This window comes from Alligator mississippiensis, chromosome 1 (assembly GCF_030867095.1).
Source record: "Alligator mississippiensis isolate rAllMis1 chromosome 1, rAllMis1, whole genome shotgun sequence".
Taxonomy (NCBI): Eukaryota; Metazoa; Chordata; order Crocodylia; family Alligatoridae; genus Alligator; species Alligator mississippiensis.
In genome coordinates this window covers 281096378-281116536 of record NC_081824.1, presented here as the reverse complement: position 1 = coordinate 281116536, position 20159 = coordinate 281096378, and the positions used below count along the sequence as shown (strand labels likewise).

General features: G+C 41.2%; 1 protein-coding gene across 1 annotated transcript in view; it reads left to right on the top strand.

Annotated features, from left to right (window-relative positions):
* Positions 1-18909, top strand: part of TMPRSS15 (transmembrane serine protease 15) — a 102133-nt gene extending 83224 nt beyond the window's left edge. The window contains exons 20-26 of the mRNA XM_019476106.2: positions 1017-1112; positions 7134-7183; positions 7509-7683; positions 11962-12143; positions 12420-12515; positions 16302-16441; positions 17328-18909. Coding sequence (XP_019331651.1) covers positions 1017-1112; positions 7134-7183; positions 7509-7683; positions 11962-12143; positions 12420-12515; positions 16302-16441; positions 17328-17483 — 895 coding nt within the window. The 3' untranslated portion in view covers positions 17484-18909. The remainder of the gene's footprint in view (positions 1-1016; positions 1113-7133; positions 7184-7508; positions 7684-11961; positions 12144-12419; positions 12516-16301; positions 16442-17327) is intronic.
* The last annotated feature ends 1250 nt before the right edge of the window (positions 18910-20159 follow it).

Here is a 20159-nt window from a genome sequence, read left to right as displayed (position 1 = left end):
TTAAAGATGGGTCTACACGTGCCCATTCTTAATTTGCCTTAAATATGGCAACTTAGGTTGATTTGGCACTAAATTTGATACCTGCATAAAGCAAGTATCAAATTTAGGCCTGATTAGTTTACCCACCATAACCCACGTGTAGACATGGTATGGCACTTTAACACTATGTCAGCTGTGTTGGCCACAGCAGAGCCTGCAGGGCCACACACTGCCACCTGACACCATCAAAAAGTAAAAAGTGTTGGGTGCTTTTGCAGCTGCTAGCATCTCTGCCCCAAGGCAGATGCATGAGGTTGCTGGCTAGGCAATGCCACCCCTGCAGTGGCAGGATTCCTTGCTACCTGCCCAGGATTCAGGCACCCTTAGAAGTTGGTGCTGGGGCTCCTACCTGAGACAGCAGATGGGCTGGGGCTGCATCTGACCCCAGCACTTAGTGTGGCTCTCCCTGGTCCAGCCACCTCCATTTCAGGCAAGCACCTAGCTTCCCTGATGGCAGGACACTCCTGGGGGCTCTGCTCAGCTCAGCCAGGGCAGGCTGGGCAACAAGCCCCCATCTGTGTTGCACCCAGCCTGCCCAGGCTGAGCCAAGCAGAGCCCCCTGGAGTGTCCTGTCAGCAGGGAAGCTGGGCTCTTGCAACCCCATGCCTCTGCCTCGGGGTGGGAGAGATGCTAGTGGCTGCAAAAGCACCTGCCACTTTTACTTCTTGGCAGCGCTGCTTTCATTTGCTAGGAAAGAAGGAACAAGGGAACAAATTAGAATTGGCCATAAGGGAAGCTGTCCAGGGTGCTGACTAGGGCAGGCTGCAAAGCCATGTTAAGGTGCCTTAAGGCATCCACATGTAGATACACACCTTAGGTTAAGGGGCATTAAGTTTATGCATGCATAAATTCATGTGTAGATGTGCCTAGTATTTCAGGAAATGCATGCTAGTGACATAATTGTTTCTGAAACAATTTTCATTTAGAGAAACAGAATAAACATCTGAAAATCTTATTTCATTTTTTTTTCTTCATAGGAATGTGAATACATCATCAACCAAGTCATCCATTGGAGGTGATTCATTTGTAAAAATCACTGAAGCAGAAAACCACAGTGTAATAATGACACCAAGGTAAGGATTGATGTATTATTGTCACACAAAGGATTAAATGAAGAAGGTGATAATAATAAAGATAATAGCTGCTAGTACTTTACTTAAGAGATGGTTGACCTAATATTTGGGGCACTGGACAGGAAATGTGAAGGTCTGAGTTCCATTATATCTTTACCACTGATTTTGTGATCTTGGGCAGAGATGATCACCAAATGTCTGTATGCAGACACAGTTAAGTTGGGGGGTGGGGGTTAGATCAAGTTAAAAATGCCCACCCAATCTAATATAAGTTGGGGTGTGGGGGCTACCACAGGGGGCTGGGGGAATCAGAGAGGCAAGCAGGCTCAGAGAGGGTGAGGTGGTCTGGATGCAGATCAGGGATCAGTGGGGCAAGCTGCGTTCATGGTAGGGATTTCAGGGGAAGGCAGGGTCTACAGGAGGGATCAGGGGAATTGGGGACAGGAGGCATCCAATGGGAGGCTTGGGGGTAAATGGGGGTTGGGAGAGTCTGGGAGAGTTTGGCAGGATCAGGGGGGACTCGTGGAGTCCACAGGGGGGATATAGAGGCTCCCTCTCCTACCACCCAGGACTAGGGGCTATATTTAGCCCCCCATCCTGCCCACCCTTCTAAATCCCACCCAATCTAACCTCCCTCTAACCTCCCCAAATATCTGTATACAGCCTATGTGTTTGGGTACCATCTAGTACTATCCTAAGTATGGCCTCTTGGGGCTTCTGTGTTTAAAAAAATACTGTCATTCATACTTATCACTTTTCATTCATAACTCTCTTAAGTGTTTTAAAAGTATGTCAGTATTATTATCCACATTTGGTAGATGAAGAACAACAACCAAGAAAGTTTTGTGAGTGCCAATGGAGTGTTCTTTGCATTAGGCCATTCTTCTCATATATTTAAAATGCTTAGGAAAAACTAAAAGTTCTGGTGGTTTAAGATCAGTCCCTAACGGGACACTGACAAACATGTAAATGTTTAGTGCAAACCATAAATGAGCCAAATCTTTCTCTTCCTGGCTGGATATACTCTAAATGGCCCTAATGAAAACAAAATGAATGTTTTGGGGTTCTTTCCCAATACTTTGCTCAATTAAATTGAGAATGTGGTAGATTATATCCTAAACACTAATGTCTCTCACTGTAGATTATAACAAATGTGTCTCTGTAATGTCCTATATCTCTGTCATGACTATTAGCTTTTCTTATAAACAGATTTAGGAGGTAATAGTTACTAAGTATTATATTCATAAGAGGTCCTAAAGGTTTAGGCCCACCCAGAAAAGGAGAAATGATCAGCTTGGAAAAATGCATCATGGTCCTGAGGCTTCTCCACAACCAACTGACTGTGACTGTTCTTTTTAATGGATTGGAGACAGATCCATTTGTCATCTGAACTGGGAACAAGCAAGGATACATCATCTCCCCAATTATGTTCTCCATTTTTTAGCTGCCATCCTGGTTTTTGTTATGGATTACCTCCCTTTCAGAATCAACACTGAATACTGAACAGATGGAGGGCTCTTCGGTCTAGGATATTTTCATTTGAAGACCAGAGAATCCAAAACAACTATCCTTGACCTTCAATATACTGACAACTGCCTCGTCCTTCTGAATACTGGGCACATCTACACAAGACTCTTTCATGCTCAGTAGAGAAAATTATTGTGCAGTAAGCATCCATGTCTATCCTTGCAGATGCTTTTACTGCACAGTAAATTGCTCTACTCTTGAGTAAATTTGCTATCTGCAAATGCAAGTAGCAAATTTACTCACAATTAGTTACTGCACAGTAGTGCATGTGTAGACACTGAGTGGGAGCAAATCTGCTCTCAGTCAGCCCCACTGTGAGGGGGCCAGCCTCAGGCTAGACTCAGGGCCTCAAGGCTGGGAGCCTCTCCTGCTCCAGGACTGGATGGGCTCTATACCTGTCCCAGAACCAGGCCCTTAAAAGCCTGAGACGATGCAGGGGCCCTGGGACACTTTCTGGCAGCCTGTGGCCACTGCATCCCCCAGGACAGGCCCCAGGGCAGGTGCAACAGCCTGCCTGCACATCAGGTCCTGGCACTGCATCACCACACAACTGCTAGGGCCACTACTGCAGACACATGCCAGGCCTGGAAGCACCTGGATCCACCTGCAGCCAACTTGTGGCTTCCTGGTTCCATGGCAGCAAGCCCCAGACAATCCACAGCAGCCTGCCTGGACCCTGCCCCTGGTGCCTGGCATTGCAGCCCACATGCCTGTTTGTCCCATGCCATGACCCTGTGCTGGGCGCTGCAGGCAGCTTCCCAGGCCCACCAGCAATGGGGAAGGAGGGACAGGGTCTCTTGTTGGGAAAGGAGGGAGGAAGGGGATCTGTGTCTGTGGAAGGGAATAAACTACTTTTGGAGAACTGTCCACCATGAGCATGGTTCTGGGGTGTGCAGTGGGGCCAAGGGCTATGGATGGCTGTCCAGGCAGGCTGCAACAGGGGAGTGCAGGAGGAGGTGGTTGGCTAGCACCTCTCCTAGCACCCTGGCCCCTACTGATGGGTGTCCACCTTGCAGGGGGGCCTGCCAAGGCCAGCAGGGCCAGCACCATGGCCAGCAGGAGCTCAGGGTGGTAGACATCACTACTGGGGCAGAGGCTGGAACAGCCATGGCACATGGAGGGAGAAGCTGAAACAAGAGAGCCATCTCATGCTGTATCCACACTGTGCATGCTGCTCCCAGCCAGAAAAGCAGCTGACCAGGGAGCAGCATGCAGGGCTGCCTTTTAAAGATGGCTGCCATCTGCAGTCACCTGCGGCCAGAGCCTCCAGCACCCCCTGGTGGAGGCAGGAGCCCGGTGCAGGGCCACAGGGAGCAGGAGCAGTCTTCTGCTAGGAGCAGCAAATCTTCTCCCATGTCCCTGCATGTGTAAATGCATGGCCAGGAGAGTTTACTCTAGAGTAGTTTACTCTAGAGTAAAATGCTCCTGGATTATTTGCACATGTAGATGTGCCCACTGAGGAGAACCTTCAGACTGCACTAAATTTATTTTCAGAAGCCTACTCTGAGCCTCTCTCTCAACACTGAGAAGATTAAAGTGCTCTATCAGCCTATTCCAGGCCAAGAATATGACCTGTCTCCTCAAATTATCACTGAGGCAAAGATCTGGGAGGTAATCAAGATCTTGCCTTATCTCAGTAGCTACCTCTCTCAAAAAGTGAACACTGATGTGGACATCCAGCACAGAATCCAGTGTCAAAATGCCTTCTTTGGGAAATTCCATCAGTGTGTTTTCATTGCTTGCAATCTCCGGAAAGATACCAAGATCCAGGTTTCAATGCAGTCATCATTCCCATTCTCAGTTCAAGATCACCCTCAAATTGAGGGATTGTTGCTGATCATGATGGCTATAAAGTATACTTAATTTGCTGTCAAACTGTAAGAAGACTGTTACATTTTATGCTATAAGTATACTGTGTAACTCCCAAATATTTATCAGTCTCACAGGAGGCTGTAATAAATTAACTTTTTCAGCCATTTTCCATCTTTTTTTATAACAACAATTGATATATTTTAAAGAGCAGCCTCTGATTTCAAGATGTCTTCTGTTAGGCACAGAAAAATGAGAAGAGCAAGAGGACATGGAAGAGAACATTCATCTTAATTGTGTTCTTTTTTTACAAAAATAGATTGCTTGCATAGTGAAGGATATGGATAGGGATTGCTTTATTGGGTGAGACCATTATATCCTAAGGAAGTTGTTCAGTAATTGATTGAACAGATGATTAGAATGTGCTTATTTTTTTAATCGATATCCGTGGACCAGTTCCAACATTTTGCATTCAGACCTTATTCAGACAAAACTCCTGAAGTCAATGGGAATGTTGATTGATTAAGGACTGTAAGATTAGATTCAGAAATAAATCTACTATTCTTGTCTGATTGACTTGGGTTCCTGGCAGAAGGATAACATTTGTATTGGGCAAAGTCTTACCATAAAGGCATTGCTGAAGTGTAGTCCTAAACAGATCTTAGGATAATATCTCCCCAGCAAGTTTGTTACTAATGGTTCATAGCCACAGATACTTCCCAAAAGGAAAGGGTCACTAGTTTTATAATGCCTTAGTGTCTCTGCCCAGCCCAAGACCCATTTATATTGTGACAAAATTGCCATGGAGAATGAATGGAGGAAAGGCTCTCCACACGTACTTTGCCTCTTCAGTATCTCAGTGGGAAAGCAATGCAATAGATTCTTCTCAGCTACACAAGTGGTAGCCAGGGGAATGATAAAGGAGAAAGCAAGTTTAACACCAGGCTCCAAGCTGACAGCTTTGAAAGAAGTCAAAGCTGGGACCTATTTACTTGAAATCCTTTCTGTCATATCAGTTAGTGAATGCTGGTAGTGGAAAAGAGATCCCAGTGAGCCTCCATCCCTATTCACAGCTCCTGCTGCTGGAAATGGAGTGAATAAGAAATTATCCAACACACAAGATGTTGCATCAGCATGAAAGCAGCTCTGCACTCTGCTGAATGAGCTAATATGCTCTGTCATGCAGCCTGCTTTCTTTGCATAAGACAGGGGTTTTCATCCTTTTTTTAATAAGTGTACCCCTGGGAGCCAGATGTGGGGGGTTTGGGGGGCATGCCGCCGAATGTGGAGCAGTGCTGCGGGGTGGTGGATGGTGGCAGCAGTTGCCGCCGCATGCAAATTTCCCTCCCCCCCACTCTGACTGGCCAGGTGGAGCTTGTGTGGCCCACAGAAAGGTGTTGCTGCCCTCGCCCTGCCCTGGCCTGGCCCTGCTCCTGGGAGGCAGCAGTGCTCTGTCCCTGCCTGCGCATACTCCTTAGGGCCTTCCCAAGTACACCTAGGGGTACATGTACCCCCGATTGACAACCCCTGGCATAAAGGGTAGATTGTTCATGCATCTTCTGCATCCTATTGTACTGATGTATAGCACTTTTATGAAGAAGTAATTAATTCACAAAAGTTCCTAGGTGTTACACATTTCTGCAGGATCAGATATGTTCCCCTCTCACATTTCTGCACCATCATTTCCAACTTTCCTGGCAGGTGACTAAGTGCCCAGGGGGGTTGCATGGTCTGATGAAGTCTATGGGAATTTGGATAAAAACAACAGAATTTGGCCTTGCCTTTGTAAATTACATTTTAGGGATTATGCAGAAGATTTGGAATAGAATGAGGCTGAAATGCAGAAATTATAAACTAATGCTAAATTACAATATTAGTTCAGATGTTGTTTACTGAAGAAATTTTAAAACATACATACATACATACATATATATATATATATAATTACCCTATTTTAATCTATTTAGAAAAAGAGTGTAGAAAAACTTGTGCTGTAAACTCATCCTTGGCTGACTTCCTTTCCTGATATATTTTTGTATGTATCAGATTTAATTGGTGGCACAGGCACTGTCCCAGTGCTCAGATTCATTACAAACTAAGGAAATAATATTAAAGCCTCTGGGTATCAGAAATGCTTGAGTAGTTTTGATCTGTGGTCTCTTGCTCTTCAGGGGTCTAGTTTTATATCTTTGCTAAATATTTCTTAAATTTCTATGTGATATGTGCCCACATATAGTCTACACAATGCAGCAGCATCTCAATAAAAGCTACACAGTATCTAACTTATTTAAAAATTCTTTGGTTACACTGATCTCTAGTGGCAAGATTTTGCAAACACCTAAAAGTCATAAGAAAAAACATACTGGGTTGCTTTTATTTTTAAAATGTTATATAGGGAGAACTTGTTTCTCTAAAACATTAGGCTACTCATTGCTATAATATACAGCGTTTAATCCAGTGTCCTTTAAAGGGGAAACTTTGTATGCGATAGCCATGTTTTATATTTCCGATAGGAAAAATACATATTTCAGGACTGGGTAGTACAGCTAAAATACCATATATTACTGGTATGCTATTAGTGTCAACTAAGAAAGTTTGGTTGTGAAAAATAAGGTTATATGAAGCTCATGTAGTGTTATACAGTCTATAGCCAGTTAATTGATTTGCCTGTGTTTTTCATTCTAGCAAACAGTGTCTCAATAACTTAGTGATTCATCTGCAGTGTAACAATAAACGTAAGTAAATATGAAATAATTTAACTTTCAAAATCAAATTATTCCAGTCCAGAAAATCCATGTATACATGGTTTCAGTGATTTTAGTGGCAAAGTATAAGAGGTACTTGAACATTAATTAAAAGCAGGAACATTTTGTGTTCCTTGAAGTTACATTAAAGATCAGTCTAAGCCCAAAACAATTATTCAAGATCTCCCATATATAAAGGATGATTTGTTCTAATCCCAGTTTTTAAATGGACATCTTGGACTCATCTTTAAAAAATGTTCAACTCATTTCAGATTCCCCCCGCCTCCCCTTCTTTTTTTATGCTTTGTCCTTTTAGCATGTGGAAAAACACTGATAACTCAGAAGAACAGTGCAAGGATTGTAGGAGGAAATGATGCCAACATAGGTGCTTGGCCTTGGATAGTCTCACTACATTATAATAACAGACATCTTTGTGGAGCTTCCCTTGTCAGTGATGAATGGCTGGTCTCGGCAGCACACTGTGTATATGGGTAATGTTTACTTTGTCCTTGAGTTAATACATCAATCATAATGACCCCTCCTCACAGCAGATGCAAATACCCTGACAGAACATGGTTTGCACAGAGCAATTCTTGTACTTATATAGATTCCAACTGCAGAAAGGGGACCTATGTCTCGATTTTTAATACCACACTATTTTTTTTCCTGCTGCTAAGTAAATTTTCATGCTTAAATTATTTTTTTTTAACCACTGTTATTGTTTATGTATTTCCAGACTTGAAAATGAATTATTTAATGGTCTAATAGACCCATCAGATAAATTATTCAGATCAAGTTCTTGAAAATCCTATGAAATAATAAAACCGATTGGAATGCAATCAGTGGAAAGTTACTGGAATAAAAAGGCTAAACGTGTAACAGATTCTTGACATTTCTGGACATGTGGTTAGCCATGTTAGTCTGAAGTCATGCAGACCGTAGGGCAAGGTGGCACTTTAGAGACGAAAAGGTTCATAGAGGCATGAGCTTTTGTAGGCAACACTGTACTTGTTCAGGTGCTTAGCGTCTAGGGGCATTTTTACACATGCTTTGGGAGTTGGGAGGGGGAGCGGAGCTTCAATTAGACTAGTTTCGAGAACTGATCTAATTAAAGCATTGCTGCATCTCATGTATCAGTGTTCCCATGTATGTTCCCATGCTTTAAAATGACAGGGTGGGTTGAACTAAAGCTCATTTGACGAGCTTTAGTTCAAGCACCCCTGCCACCATTTTTAAGTGTGAGGATGTTGATACATGAGATGCAGGAGGCTGTTGGAGCACAGCAATTGCCATGCTCCAACAGAAGCAATTAATCAAGTCTGCTCTGGTGCGCTGGAATTCCAGCACATTGGAGCAGCCTCCATACTCATGTATAGGTGCCCTAAGATGCCACTCTGCCCTACCTTTTGCTTGACATTTCTGTAGCTTTTTCAAACATTTCTCTTGTTCTTTTCCTTCTTCCCCATTTAAAGTTAATATTGTGATGATCTCGCGTACAGCAAGGTCATGGTTTTGTTCCAATTTTTGCATCAGAAAGTCTATAGCAATATAAGGATAACATGAAGTCAGAGATATGAACACATAAGAACCCAGATCATCATTTAATTATGATCTGCATTGTTATTAGGCAGTGGAGACAAGCTCGTGGTTCTTTCACTTGTTCATAGCCACATTTCTTGAGCTATAAGAGTGTATATATATTTTTATACTGGAATGTAAAAAATATATGTATTTTTTTTAAATGGAAGGCCATGTGTGTTTAAATATATGAAATTGACACTGAAACATTTATAATTAATATATAATTAAGGGGGTGCTTTCTTTACTCACTTACAATTTAACTTGTTGTGTAAGGAATGTTGTTATATCTTATCAAGGTAGATTCCATGTTGTCTGAAACATGATTGATCTGTACTGATGCATAGATCAGCTCAGAACAGGGTCTCCCAGTATGAATAGCTATTCATTCTTAGTGGTAGAGCCTTCTCAGAAATGTCCTCTGCTAAAAGTCTTTCTAGAAGAAGGAACAGTACAGACATTCAGCCTGCAGGTGCCCCCTCTCCCCTGCTCTCAACCTCTTTCCCAGACTGAGGAGTGGCTTCTCTAATCCTCCTATTCCTGGAAAGTGGGGAGTGTAGCAGCAGAGATCGATTCCCTAGCTGCATCCAGACAAGGATGGCTGTGCAGTATGTGGTGCCGCAAACACATCTGCAGCACCACACACTGCACACTCGATGTTCTCCGCGTTGCAAAGGAGCACTGCCCATGCATACACAGCTCAGCTTTTTTTTTTCCCCACAGGTATTTTTAACCCCTGGATATCCAGGGGTCAAAAAATCCTGTGGGGAAAAAAAAGCAGAGCTGTACATCCATGGGCAGCACATGCCTCTCAGAAATGGAGCTGGGCCACCCAGAGTCACTCCGTGGCTGCCAGCCAGGCTCCGTGTGGCAGAATTGCTACTGCTGCAGCTCTGGGAGGACCCCAGGACCCCAGGTAAGGCTGCTGGAGCCAGCCCTGGGCTGGCCCCAGCCTTCCCTATCCCACCCAGGGCAACTTGCTGTGCACCAAAGCATGCATGGCACGGGTGTTCCCTGAGGACAAGTAGCGGCAGTTCAAGGTGCACCGTCGCTACTTGTCCCCAGGAAACCAAACACTCACACCATGTGTGGACTCAACCCCTGTGTTTCCCCAGACTGGGGACATCCTGCCTCTCTACTCTCCTCCCATAGACTGAATCAGGAGCAGAGTGGACCAGTGGGACAAAGCCCCCAACCCATTCCTCAGACTGGGGAGTTCCCAGTCTGGTAACTCCTCTACTCTCTTCCCAGTCGAGACTTGGAGGCAATTGGAGAAGAACAGCTTTTCCTTCTGTGCAGTTTTTTTAAAATCCCTTTTCCTTCTGTGTTCCTGGCCAGCATGGCATTAAATGACTTATGGTACCCAGACACTCCAAATCCAGAGAACCTGAATGCAGTCCTGATAGCATACTCTATATGCCTCAGTTTGGGGATTGTAGGATAGGTAGGTTTAAGCTCCTCTTCCTGGTTTAAGCTCCCCTTCCTGCATTTTCCAGATTTAATGGTACGTAATAGATCTAACAGTAACTGAATGGCAGAACATCAAATGGGAAATGGGTGAGCTGGGTAGGACCCAAAGCAGACTCAGAACACCCTTTTATTCTGTTCTATCCCCCTGGGACCTGAGTGGAGGGTGGAGTAGAACTAAGAAGCCTTTCCAAAGACCCTGAACAATCAAGGCAATTGGGAGTACTTGAATGAACACTTGTATGTTCCTAATTTCAACCTGGAAAGCAGCAATTCTCCTGACAAAACTATAACACCTGCATGTCACCTGTCTTTCACTATGTCAAAAGAATGTCAGAAGGTGAAGCATGGTTTAAAATGCTTTTCTACAATATGTTATTTTTACATCTATAATAAGAGTTGAGGATGGGGGTACCCTGAATAGGTAAACCACAGTAGATCTACCATTATATATAACTGGGTAATAATAATAATAATACTACAAGGTGATTCTTCTTTAATTCTTGCTCAGGTAAGACCCTAATTATCTTCAGAGTTTCTCAAATAAAGTTTTAGTGTATTTCACTGACTTCACTGGGAGTATTTAATAAGTAAAGGCTGCAGGATTAAACACTTATCTCTGAGCATTAAAGTAAAACATAATCAAATTGAAAGATCAGCAAAAATCTGTTCAGATGTTCCAAACTGACCAGACTAAAAACATATTTATAATTTTTGGAAACCAACTTGTATAAAGGGCACTCAAAACAAATCCAAATGCATAGCAGTCTCTAAATTAAATATGATATATACAGCTCAGCAATAAATGAACGTGTCAAATTTTCATCACTTTAAATATTGTATTTCTATTTCATTCTAATAGTTTTGTTCTTTGTTTTTATACAACTTATTTTTTGCCAGTTATAGGTGAAAAGACAAACTCATTTAAGTCTATCATGCCCCTGTGTAGCCTGGCAATGCTCAGTCTTCATAGTTATATTACATTACCATATTTACTAAAATCTAAGATGACCTTGAATTTAAGATGACCCAAATAATTATTCATAAATTTAGAACTGAATCATTAGTTATAAATATGTATAAATTTGTTATCATGTTACATGTATAGAATCTAATTTTTGGAGGGCCCTCCCCTCCTCCCCCCTAGCCTCTGCTCTCCCACTCTCCCCCAGTCTCTACTGTCCCCCTCCTCCATTCCACCTCTGCACCCGCAGCCTGTCTTCCCCTGCAGCCTGTGTTTTACAGAGCTGGTATAGACATGCTCTTATGGTACTGATACACATACGGAAAAGATGTGCACACACAAACCTCATCTTAGTATGCAGTATATTTGTTAAATTTCTATGGGGATGAAAAGGAGATTATGAATTTCATGGGGATTTTTAATTTATATGATTAAAGAATAGTAATACTTGAGTTGGAATATATTGATAATTGTGCCATCATCTGAGTTGTTAAGTGTAAATAGTGTACAATTACCTCAGTGGCAAAAATGTACCAAAAAGCCAGTAGTAATAAACTGTAAGCACTGTCAAATTACAGGATACTTTTTCAGGTAATGTGACACAATGCACTATTTATAAATATAAATAAAGAGAGAGTAGTGTGTGTGTGTGTATTTATATACACACAGTCACAGGTTTAAAAGTTAACACATTTAATAGGACATTTTTCAAGATCTTCATTATTTATAAATAATTGTGAATATTCATTTTATTGTCTAGGAGGAATTTAATACCATCTAAATGGAATGCTGTACTTGGTTTGCATACTGTTTTGAATCTGACATATCCACAGACAGTAATTCAAGTGATTGATCAAATTATCATAAATCCCCATTATGATAAGCGCACAAAAAACAATGACATTGCTATGATGCATCTTCAATACAAAGTAAATTTTACAGGTAAGGGTATTAGTATTTTCTTATATGATACTTTTAATCTGCATGATTTAAACTGATCCAGCTCTAATTATCCTGATTTTATTTGGATATTACAGGATTATGGAATACATGTACTATACAAGCTAAAGATTCTTTGTAGACACAGTCCTACACTATTTGGGAGCCTTGCCTAAATAAGGAAAGGAGTAATTGGATTGATGTGAATTTTGCTTAGTGATATAAAAAAAACCCCCAGACTACTAAAAGCAAGAAAAATTGATTAATTTTCTTTCACAGATTACATACAGCCTATTTGCTTACCAGAAACAAGTAAGAATTTTTTGCCAGGAATTAATTGCTCTATTGCTGGATGGGGTAGAACTACAAATGAAGGTGAGTCATAACATTTTGAAAACTATTATGCTATACAAATTAATGTGGCAGATTCTGGTCTTGATTTCAAAGGAGCTGTTTTTATTTTAAGATTTGAAATGATTGTTATGATCATCTGTTTGTGCAGAGAGGGGAACTGAGGTGAGAGATATAGTGATTTGTTCAGTATCACCCAGTACGCTAGTGGAAAAGTAACTATAGTAAGGAGTTCTATGTAAGGGAATAATATTCTATTGGTGTGTCTACACGAGACACATTAGTGCACATTAGCCTAATGTAATGAGCATTACACATCTACACGTGCATTCCCTTAATGTGCATTAAAAATGGCAAAATTAGGCTAATTGCAGAATCAAATTCAGGAATGATTAGTTAAAGCGCATCATCATTAATGTATGTGTAGACATGACCCAGCACTAACTTAGTGCCAGTTCTGACTTGCCACTAGGGGTACTTGGCAGGGCTGCAGGGATTGGCACTAACTTTAGTGGCAAGGGCACTAATTTTAGTGCCAAGTCTCTGCATGTGTAAACACCTGCCAAAAATCGCTTAACGCACATTAGCTTAATGTGCATTAAATTTAGTTGTCCTTAAATGCACGTGTAAACACGCCCTTTATGTCTATTACATGTCAACATATTAGTGAAAGGCACAGAGATGTGCAACTCACATCCAGATTTCAAATACTAATCTCAAGGAGAATTCACATGGAAGGATTTGGTTTCAGCTCATCTCTAAGAGGACGCCATTCTCCTTATTAGTTAATCCAATAATTTTAGTTTGAATGAGCACCTAGTTTTTCATATGTTGTACTATGATCATGTAGTAGTAGAAACCAGAACAGAGGCTGTCACATTCTGAAAGACGACAGGGAAAGAGACCTGTTTATTGTACCCTTTTTCAAACTTAAAAACTGAAATTCAGGTTTGCTTTTAATGTTTCTGAACTAGGAAAGGGTGCTCCTTGTGCACTGTCAAGCTCCAGTGCACCAAACAATGTCAATGGAAAGAAAATGTTATGTACACATTTTCTGTGGCAAATATTTTAAAATCTCTCTAATATTTTTTTCTAATAGAATGAAAGCAAATATCACACACAGAAATTTTATGCCAGATTTCAGTCTGCATCTGACTTCTAGAGCATCATCACTGCTTGTTGCCATCCTTGGGAGTGCCTACATGAAACAGGCCGCAGCTGTTATCACTTGTAGAGATATCCTAAGAGTATGCCTTGCACAGCTCATAGGTTCTCTTTCAGGCACATTTGTTGGTGCTTACTCTCTCAAAGCTTCTCCAAGGCAGCTACATTGCTTAATTGTGGGAACACAGTATATTGAATTCAGTGCAGGATCAAATGAGGTAGAATATGAGGTGAGGTATGTTTCACCGAAACAGTGTAAACATGCCCTTATGATCCTGAGACACACGCATGGAGAAGACTGGGGTGGGGGAGATTTGATAACAGTCTTCAAATACCTGCAGGGCAATTATAGAAAGGATGGAGATAAGACTATTCTTTGTGGCTCTTGGAAACAGGACAAGGAGCAATGGCCTTAAATTTAGGTTGAAGATTAGGAGGAACTTTGTAACTATGTGGATGGTCAAGCATTGGAACAGGCTACCTAGAGAAGTCATGGAATCTCCATCCCTGAAAATTTTCAAGAACAGGCTATACAAATACTTCATGGTTTACGGATGTTCTTTACTTGAGCAGGATACTGGATTAGATGACTTTTTGAAGTCCCTTCCATCCCTACTTTCCTATGATCTACCCCTATGATCCTATACACAATGAAATTTTGCCACTCAAAAATGAGCAGACCCTTTATTGCATTTGCACTGTACTGCCAATTCCACTGCTTGTTGATTATTACTACAGGCCAAATTTTGCTCTGAGGCCTAGAATTTGCACTGAGACATAGACGAGGCTATACAGAGAAGTTAATGGCAGCACATGGTTTGTGAAGTATTTACTATTAGCAGTGAAGCTTATGCAAGAAAGACTCTAGTTCATTTACTGGAGCTCAGGCAGTTTTCAAGACTGAGAATTTGCATTTTGATTTGTAAAGCAAACATCAATCTGGAGTCACTGGGCACCTCTACACAAGATGCTTACTGTGTATTAGACTAATTAACTGCATAGTAAATGTCTCTGCATCTACACATGAGCCCTTATTAGTCTGGAGTAAACTAATTTACTTGCAGCAGGATAGTAGTTGTAGATAAACAGGAGTAATAAACTCCGCACCAGCGCACGTGAGCTCCCCAGGCTCCCTGCCAGCCAGGGCTGTTCTGGCTCAGCTCAGTATGCTGTGATCCCAGGCACACATTCAGACACACACCTGGGACCAATAAACTTTGGAGCAATAAGATCCAGAGTTTATCGCATTGCATTAATACATACGTGTAGATGTTCAGCTCCACCTTTGCTGAGCTATACTCAAAATCATAAGGTTTGAACATACAGTACAATAAGGTTTTTAACTGACCAATCAAAAGTCACATACAGTAAAATCCCTGTTATCTGGCATAAATGGGGAATGGGGGGAGGTGCTGGTTACCTGAGGGTTTCTGGCTGGATGTAGAGCGAGGGGAGAGGGGTAGCAGCAGCTGCATGGGGGCAGAGGGGAGTGGCTGGAGCCACTGCCTGGGGGTGCAGGGCTCCTGACTCTGACCCCAGATGGGGTGAGAGATGCTGGTGCCAGGGTTGGGTCCCCCCCTTTACATCCATCCGCGTGCTACTCCCCACCTCCCCCCAAACACCAGGGCAGCCCAGCCACAGGCTGCTGCAGCAGGGTGGGGCGGTGGGGAGGGATGCGCACACAGCCAGGGAAGGAAGTGACACAGCAGACTGGAAAGTGCCAGGGTGTGGTGCCATGTGCATCCCACTGCTGAAATTCCAGTTAACAGAGTATCCTAGTTAGTAAAATCCCGGATAACAGGGATTTTACTGTAATATACTCCAAGTAACAGAGTCCAAGCCACTTTTTTACTAGCTATGAGATCAGTGCAAAATATAGTAATTTATCTTAATGATTTTCATTAATATTTCAGAAAACTCATTTAGTAGTTAGCCCTATTATAGAAACACAGAGTGTCATTACCGCTGCTACTCCAATTTTATACCAGAGTTGAACAGGAAAAGTATCTTAACGAATGTGATCCAAGGTTGGGACTCAAAAAGCCTGCACTGAATTCTTAGCTCAGCTCACCTCCATCCACAATCATGGACCCACATGATCTACTCATGCCTGAATTCCCTTTGTAAAAATGGGAATAATAATTCCCTACCTCAGAGGGCAGAAAATCCATTAATGACAGTGAGATATAGATACCATAGTGACAAGGATCATATAAGATTCTAAATAAATTTCACTGGAGTTATACCAAAATATAACTGGAATAACACAGAGGTGAATCAGATCCTCTGTGGTGCTTGTAAAAAAAGTAGACTCCTGGAATTAGTGGCTGCGTCTACATGAGACACTGACTGTGCAGTAACCCATGACTACTGCACAGTAGTGTCACATAGCAGAAAGCATGATGTGACACTACTGCATGGTTTATCTCAGGCTACCACGCAGTCCGAGTCACAAAAAAGCCATTTGGTGATGCTACTGCTCAGTAACTCTGCAGTATTATTACTGCACACTTGTTTATACAAGTGCTAAATGACTGTGCAGTAACAACTGTGCAGTCAGCATCTTGTGCAGACACAGCCACTAAGAATGATGATTACTGAGTATACTATGCATTTTAATCAGGTATGCTTTGTATTTTGAATAAGGTGCCCCTGCAAGCATATTGCAAGAAACAGAGGTGCCTCTAATAACAAATGAGAAATGCCAACAACAGATGCCAGAATATAATATCACTGGACATATGATGTGTGCAGGTTATGACAAAGGAGGAATAGATTCCTGTCAGGTAAATAACAACAATATATGTTCATTACTAATATAACTCTGTTTCTAATTGCTAAATAACTCACAATTTTGTCTTGTACTCATTAAAACCCTACCAGTCACTGTCTTTGAATGTAATTTCTTCTCACAGAGGCTCACCTATTTCATAATGTATCGAGATATATGTTTTAAATCTGGCAATCTATTTTGGAACCTCCTCCCATGAAAAAGAATAGGGGGAAAGGGGGAAACATCATATTGGATGAAAAGGCTGGAAATGCTATGTATTGAACTACTTAGGTTTTGAGTGACCATCTCACAAAGAAAAAGTGCGTGCTTCTGGAAATGAAGCATGCAGAGCTTAAAATGCCAAGCTGATATGTCTGCAAGAAACCTCTTATGAGAAAAATTACAAAAGAGATTGAGGAATACTCCCTTCTAATAGCATATAGCACTCTTCCATCTCCTAGCAGGAAAGACTGATATAAAACCATGAAGGCAGCAAAGAGTATTAAACAAGAGTATCCTCCAAAATGGTGGCAGGGGTGCTTTATCTAAAACTCATTCAATGAACATTAGATAAAGTGTGCCCACCGCCATTTTGAAGCACAGGGATGCTGATACATGAGACGCTTCAGGCATCTGGCTCTCAGAGCCGCTCTAATTAAAATGCGCCCCCCAACTCCTGGAGCACATGTATAAACACACTAGGAGTTTAGGATCACACGCATTTAAAACACAAAAAACAATAAAGAGGTTTTCCTTCAAGTATGTCTTCATGTGTGTCCTATTTCTCGTGCATGAGAATAAGCTGTGGCATTCATAAAGACAAAACTTTGTGAAGAATGAAAATTATCTTAAGGATGGTACATTTTTAATTTTTTTAACCCTTAATTTTAATATTTCAGGGAGATTCAGGTGGACCCCTGATGTGTGAAGACAATGGCAGATGGTTTTTGGCAGGTGTAGTATCCTTTGGCTATGAGTGTGCACTGCCCCATCGTCCTGGGGTGTATGTCAGAGTCACAGAATTTGTGGACTGGATTAAAAAAATTATTCATTAGCTTGATTTAAAAATAAAGGATGGAAATACAGTTTCAAGGTAAATGTGGAGGAAAGAAGCATATGCAACAATGTATAACAATGTAGCATTCAACCATTAAAAAAACTGAAAAACTTGTCTAAACGTAAATTTGCAGCTGAAAAAGTTGAATATCAAGAACTCCCATCATGAATAAAAAGCATTTCAAAGCAGCACTTTTATCAGTGATTCTTACCATTTTACATAGATTGTTATATAATACCTGATTTTACTGTGTCAACATTATTCTTTAGTAACTTGAAAAAATGTCCATGCCTGATACACTAAGGAAGCTTGTAAAACAAAGTCCTGGAAGCAATACAAAAGATAAATTCCAGGCCAAATATGTTTGCAGTTTTTATACTCTCCTTCCCAATGGGCATTCTCATTTCAAAGCATAGTGAATTCTGCTGAACACTTCCCACACATCAAAATGAGTTTTTACACTCGCTGTTTAATCTGAGATCATGACAGATTTCATCTCTCAACTATTACAAAAAGCTTTGAAACGAGTTTTATACATACATGGTGTGTAAATCAATCTGGTTGCTTTATAATGGATAAACTGATCCCTGGCCAAAAATTATCCTGAGTGTAACAATTCTGGAATGAATGCTTTGAAACAAAGGGTGAATGTTGTGCCTTATACTTTCTTTTTTGGCAAACATCCTGGTATTTACTACTGAACAAACTACAGATATGTGCCTGTGTGCAGGCATATGCATACACACAAAATTCAAAGCTCTTTTTTCATAAAGTTTAATGTTCTAAAAGCATCTAATGAACATCAGCCAATTATGCAAGTTGAAAAAGAATGAAGCAAATTGCTTCCTTGGTATAAGAGCTGATTTGGGTCATCACCCTAGTCGTTTTAAAGCATTTTTCTGTTATATTGGTTAGGGTGAACAGTCTATTAGATTTCAAATGAGGGAAGTATTAATGTGCTTCACAGTTCTAATTTCTTGGGTCCTTCTCCAGATATTGTTTACTTTAAATGTAAACAAAAGTCTCCATTTGTTAATCATTTTATGTAAGTTTTTTCAAACAAAATCACTCTAGTGTGATATGGTATATTTGTTTCTGATTGTTGGTTGTTATAAATTAATTCAACTCTAATTAATTCATGAAGCCACATAAAAGTTCAAAATATTATAAAATTTTTATATAGGACTTTGCACTGATGCTTATGTAACTGAGTGTTCCTGCATAACTGAGCCATAACTGAGTATAATGGCTTCTGAATAAGAGGCTTATTGCTGTTAATATGATATACGAACAAGAGTCAATGATTTGACAAACAGTCTTTTTTTTTTTTTGCTTCAGCAGCCAAAGTAAAAATGATGATGATGACATTTGGTGTCAACCACAATTTAAATATTTCAGAGTTTTCAGTTATTAAGAAAAGATGCTTTGGGTTAAATTAAATGTTTTGTTTGCCACAAAATGAAGTGGATTCTTTTTCTTGGGTAAAGTGTTTTCTTTCTTGGAATTGTTGATAAAAGCAAAGGACTAGCTTCACAAGGAGACTTATGCACCATTTATAAAAAACAACAAAAGGAGGAGGAATGGATCTATACATGTAGCCAAGAAGTTAGAACATTTGTGTGGGGGACAGACTATGTGGGTTTATATCCCTGTTCTGCCTGGTTTAAACCTGTAACAGAACAGATGTTCAGTGCACATAAACTAGTTTGAAAATGGCTGAAACCTGTTTGAGATAAACCTGGTTGAATGTAGTATCAGACTTAACTGATTTGGGTGAAACTGGTTTATGCAACATCTGTCCCAGATCCCTTGCTGGTTTAAGATACATCAGGCTCCCCCAGCATCCTAGCTTGCTGTCTTGGCTGGGTGGGGCTCTCTGCTCCACAGCAGGGCTGGCCCCTCCGCTCTTTTCCCTGGCTGCAGCTCCATGCTCAGCCCCTCCCCCACACCACTCCCTGCTAAACAGGAATTTTCCCCTCCCCTCTGCCTTGCTGAGGAGATGTCTGTGTATTAGCTAGTAGACCACATGCTGGCTAGGTCCCTGCTGAATCAACAGGCAGAATCAACAGATAGCTGATAATGTCCCTTTGTTGTTTTCTTAATTGGGTGATAAATACTTTGTTAGGGGATGATAAATATTGTTATCAATTCCTTGCTGGGCTAATCAAAGCATCCTGCTGGGGTCTGGCCATGCCCCTCTCCCCACCTCATCTAGTTCAGTGCTATGAAAGGGATGGGAGGGCTGCTCTAGTGCCCCCCCCCCAGCTTCTGGCCTGAGCCATGTAGACATTTCTGGGATGTCTGTCTGGTTACAGAACTGATTTAGCCTAGCCAGGTTAGACTAACCTACTAGGATTGAATCATTTCAGGCTCAGGCTTTTTGAATGTCTGCATCTAGCCTAGCAGTCTGGGGGTTATCACAGTTTCTTTTGGAAGCATTTTTATTGTGTATGGACTGATTGAATATTCCTTGACCTAGAAAGGCAAGCAAAATTACCTTGTAGCCTGCAAGTTAGACTTTATATTTGGGAGGAGGGATACATATATCCCAGTCTCTGCTTTAATGAATATTTAATTATTTTATACACACAGCTTCCCTGGGAGAAAGTGAAAGACACCTGTCTCCAAATTTATAGCCCCTTCCATACCACTAGGTGGGTAGTTTTTACCTGAG